Source organism: Lepidochelys kempii, chromosome 26, assembly GCF_965140265.1.
Source record: "Lepidochelys kempii isolate rLepKem1 chromosome 26, rLepKem1.hap2, whole genome shotgun sequence".
Classification (NCBI taxonomy): Eukaryota; Metazoa; Chordata; order Testudines; family Cheloniidae; genus Lepidochelys; species Lepidochelys kempii.
Genome location: NC_133281.1, coordinates 5563371 through 5567533, shown reverse-complemented (window position 1 = coordinate 5567533; position 4163 = coordinate 5563371). Strand labels below are relative to the sequence as shown.

The following is a 4163-nucleotide window of genomic DNA, read 5'->3' as shown; positions in this document are numbered from 1 at the left end:
ACCAATTTATTTGAGCATAAGCTTTCTTGAGCTACAGCTCACTTCATCCGACGCATACTGTGGAAAATACAGAAGATGTTTTTATACACACAAACCATGAAAAAATGGGTGTTTGTGTGTATAAAAACATCTTCTGTATTTTCCACAGTATGCATCCGATGAAGTGAGCTGTAGCTCACGAAAGTTTATGCTCAAATAAATTGGTTAGTCTCTGGTGCCACAAGTCCTCCTTTTCTTTTTGCGAATACAGACTAACACGGCTGTTACTCTGAAACCTATTAAAAACTGGACACTTCTGGTGTGTCCGCACTGCAGCTGGGAGCCAGCCTTCCAGCCCAGTTAGACAAACTTGCACTAATGGGGCTTGAGCTAGCATGCTAAAAATAGCAGTGTGGATGTTATGGCTTGGACTGCAGTTCTGGTTCTCAAGCCTAGGGGGTCAGCGGCCTAAGAGGGAGTGTTTCCTAGTGCTTAGAGCAGTAGACTAGGAATCAGGGACTCCTGGGATTTTATTCCTAGCTCATGGAGCTAAATAAAGTTTAGTGGCCAGAACAGAAAAAATGAGCAGTCCAGACTCCTGGGTGCAATACCTGACTCTGACACACTGCGTCATCTTGGGCAAGTCCCTCCTCTTCGGACCTCGCTTTCCCAACCTGTAACACTGAATTACAAATATCCCCTCTTGGGTGGGTGAGGCTGAATTTCTTAAGGCCTGCAAACTGCTTTGCAGTCCTTGTCTGGAAGGTGCAGAATGATATTTAATCCCACTCTAAAGCAAACAGGAATGAAAATCAGCAGAGGTGCGTGTTGAATAAAGCCATTTCACCTTTAATTATAAGCAAAAAATCACTCTCACATGGAATCTCCGACACCAGCAAAAATAAACAGAGAAAGGGGAATCACTGTATTCAAATCAGAAAAAAAATTCATATTTATATATATATATTTATAGATATGTTGTATAAGTAGCAGTGAAAGGCAAGTATGGGCCAGGGGTTTCCCAATAAATTACATTCTTTACATCCTGACAAAGTGTAGTGGTGGGGCAGTGGTTGGAAATGGAAAGGGAAAGCGTGAGGGAGTGGGTCTCAGGCCAGCGCTGGGGAGCAGATGTGGTGCACAGTAGAAAAAGGACCCAGCAGGGGGACTGAAAGGAGCAGCAGCCCAGGAAATCGTTTGGCTCTGAGGGGCCAGTTCCCCTATTTGACCGCTGGTTATTTTGACTTTTAAAAAGACCCCAAAGCAAAGGAAATTGTTAGCTCCTTGGGTTTGTTCCTGGAGGCATGTAAGGTGCTGTAGCCCAGATGGGATGGGTGATCAGACCACTGGACTGTCCTGCATGTGTCCTACATAGGGAGCTCCCACAGACTTCAATGTGCAGGAGCGGGCTGCCAGGCCAGTATCCTGCCAACACCCGACCTTTCAGAGAAAAGTGTGGCTCACCCCTCTGTAATTCTCCTGGCCCGCTGGGTAAGGCTCTGCCTGAGACAGGCCAGTTGACCCAAACATAGGCTTATTGGATCCCCTTTGATCAATGCACTGTCTGGAAGGGGGAGTCTCTCAGCTTTTTACTCTTTGCTTGGTTGAGAGATCTCAGAGGTGGCTCTGAGGTGGGGAGTGCAGCTGGGCTGGAAGCTGTGCTCGCCCTCTGGCAAACAAGAAGCATAGCGTGGAACAACCCCCCAGGATACTGGTAAGTTTCCTGCCCTTTCCAGGACACACTGCTCCTTGCAGGCAGCTCTGAAGCGTGCGGGGTATGGGTTTGGGGGCCGGGGGGGGGGCATGTTGTCTGCAGGCTACAGAGCAATCTTGGGTGATTATTTCCAAACTCCAGGGCCTGGCGATGAGGCCGGGGTCCACAAGGGATCGGCACCACATCAGTCTCTGCTGGTCACTGCGCAGGGCCTGGCTTCCTAGCTACTGATGCAGCTGCCCAGAGTCTCCTGCCTTGGCATCCTCTCTGCTCCTTCACCTAGCATCGACACAGGCATCCCCTCACCCACACAAGCTCTAAAATATTGTCACTACCTGAGGAAATTCCATCCTTGGGCATAGAGAGAGCTGGCTTGTCTGAGCCCTGGTTGGTTATGCACTGCGGCGGAGAAGCCAGAGTCGGATATCACCTGCTGTGTCACCAGGGGACAGCCTGTAGATTGTGGCAGTATACCAACGGTGTGGTTTCCACAGCAGAGTGTTATTGCTGCCCCATGGGGTACACGGAGAGGGGGAAATCCTAGCCGGGAAGCCTGAGGGGGACAGCGTGGGATGGCTGCCAGAGATTACATGCCAGGCTGGAGAGAACATGATGAGCTGCCTCCAGGCTCAAGCCTCGAGCCCTGAGTCTCTCATTGCCCAGGCAAACTCCTCTGCCAAACCTGGGGAAGAGCCTTGGGCTTGGCAGGGCGGCCACGGGGCTTCGACTGAGGCTCTGCAAAGGGGCAGGAGCAAAATCATCAACTACTAAGGCCTGAAATGATGGAGCTGAGAGCAACCCTCCCCCAAAGGCAGCTGCAAGGGGTGGGGTGTGGGGGCTGTAGCCTTAATGGGGAGCCCTGCGGTTTGAGAGCCTGGGCCATTGGGTTGAGAACTTGGGAGGTGCTCGGTCACGTCCACCTAGGGATTGAATTTAGAGGGAGGGGTGGTGGGAGTGGGGAGAGGAAGGGGTAGCCAGGAGCGAGCGAGAGCGAGACAGAGGTGACCTCAGAAGGGTTGGTTCTGATTCTCCAGTTCTCTCCAGCGAGAAATTCTTGTGCCCCCTCCCAGTTCCACCAAGGGTTGCTTGATTACAAGGACGGGGCCCCAACTGTGGGTGGGTCCATGGGAAGTGGGTGCTAATGAAAATCATGGCTCTTTGGAGCCTACTGTAGGCAAATGACAACCCCATTGCTGACCGGCCATTCAGAAACACAGCCATGGTGACACCCGGCAGCCCCATCAGGGTTACAGCTATGCAGATGTATACATGTGCCCTGCCCAGTGTGGACAGGGAGGGAGGCTGGCCCCGAGAGGAGCAGTAAGGCTGGGAGCAGGGTCCTTAAGCAAGGGAGCCAGTCAGGGCCCAGCAGCAAGGTAGAAGTAGCCTTGACTTCCCTTACACCTAAACCAACATGCGTCCAGCAATCGAGCACTATGGTGTGTCCCTGTCCTGTCCACTCCCCAAGCTGAGCCGGGGGAGCAAAGCCAGGGCCCCTGCCAGAGCCCCCTCCAGTAGCTATGGCTCCCATCCTGCCTGAACCAGCCGCGACCCCAACAGGCAAAGAGGGACACCGATGCCCTGCCCCGAGAAGCCCCTACACACCATCCAGCCCAGGGACCTTAGCTGACTAGGGTTTGCTTGCTCCTCCCGCCACTTGTTCAACTCTGCCTCCCCTGGCTCCATTAAAAGAGGTTAGACCCAGACTGAGTAGCCCACCAGTGTTGCCAGCAGCCCCCCTGGGCATGTGAGGGGGAAGGTTTGGGCAGGGAGGGGCTCTCCGATATCCCCCAGGGAGAGGCAAAACTGGGAATGAGGGATCAACGTGCCTGAGGGGCTTCAGGGAGGGGAGGCAGGTGTTAAAACTGGCTCAGTAGCCCTAAAGCAGCTCTGATGCGAGATTGTGTTTGACACTAACTGAGATCACGGCTAGGGTTGGCTCAGGCTGGGCACTAGGCTCAGAACAGGAAAGCTTTCTTCTTCAGCTCGTTCCGCTTCCACAGGGCCAGCTTGCTGAACTCCTCCAGGGACATCTCGAAGACACGCAGGAAATCCTCTGGGGACAGGTGCCTCTGGAGGGAGAGAAACAGTGGGTGTTATGCACCAGTCAGTGTGTGTATGTGTGTGCATGTGCCAGATCAGAGTGTGTGTATGTGTGTTGGTGCATGTGTGCACACAAAATCTGTGTGTGTCTGTGTGTGCGTGCCCCAGATCAGTGCGTGCGTGCCCCAGATCAGTGCGTGCGTGCCCCAGATCAGTGCCTGTGGTTTAATGCCAGATCAGTGTGTATGCGCCTGTGAGGTCAGTTTGTGTGTAGATGTGTTTGTGCCAGATCAGTCTACGTGTGTGAGCACACGTGTGCGTATACCGCTGCGTTTTGCTGGGGGAAATTCAATTTTCCATTTTTAAACAACTTTTCATTTCAAATACTGTTTATTTTATATAATATTTTTAAAAATCAAAATCAGAA

General features: G+C 52.4%; 1 protein-coding gene across 10 annotated transcripts in view; it reads right to left on the bottom strand.

Annotated features, from left to right (window-relative positions):
* Nucleotides 1-807: 807 nt before the first annotated feature.
* DMTN (dematin actin binding protein) overlaps nt 808-4163 on the bottom strand; it is a 33788-nt gene continuing 30432 nt past the window's right edge. For 9 of the 10 annotated variants that reach the window (XM_073324987.1, XM_073324994.1, XM_073324991.1 and 6 more), the window contains one exon: nt 808-3765. In XM_073324987.1, the coding sequence (XP_073181088.1) occupies nt 3652-3765 (114 nt within the window). In that variant the 3' untranslated portion in view covers nt 808-3651. The remainder of the gene's footprint in view (nt 3766-4163) is intronic. The other variant, XR_012156276.1, reaches the window with a different exon arrangement.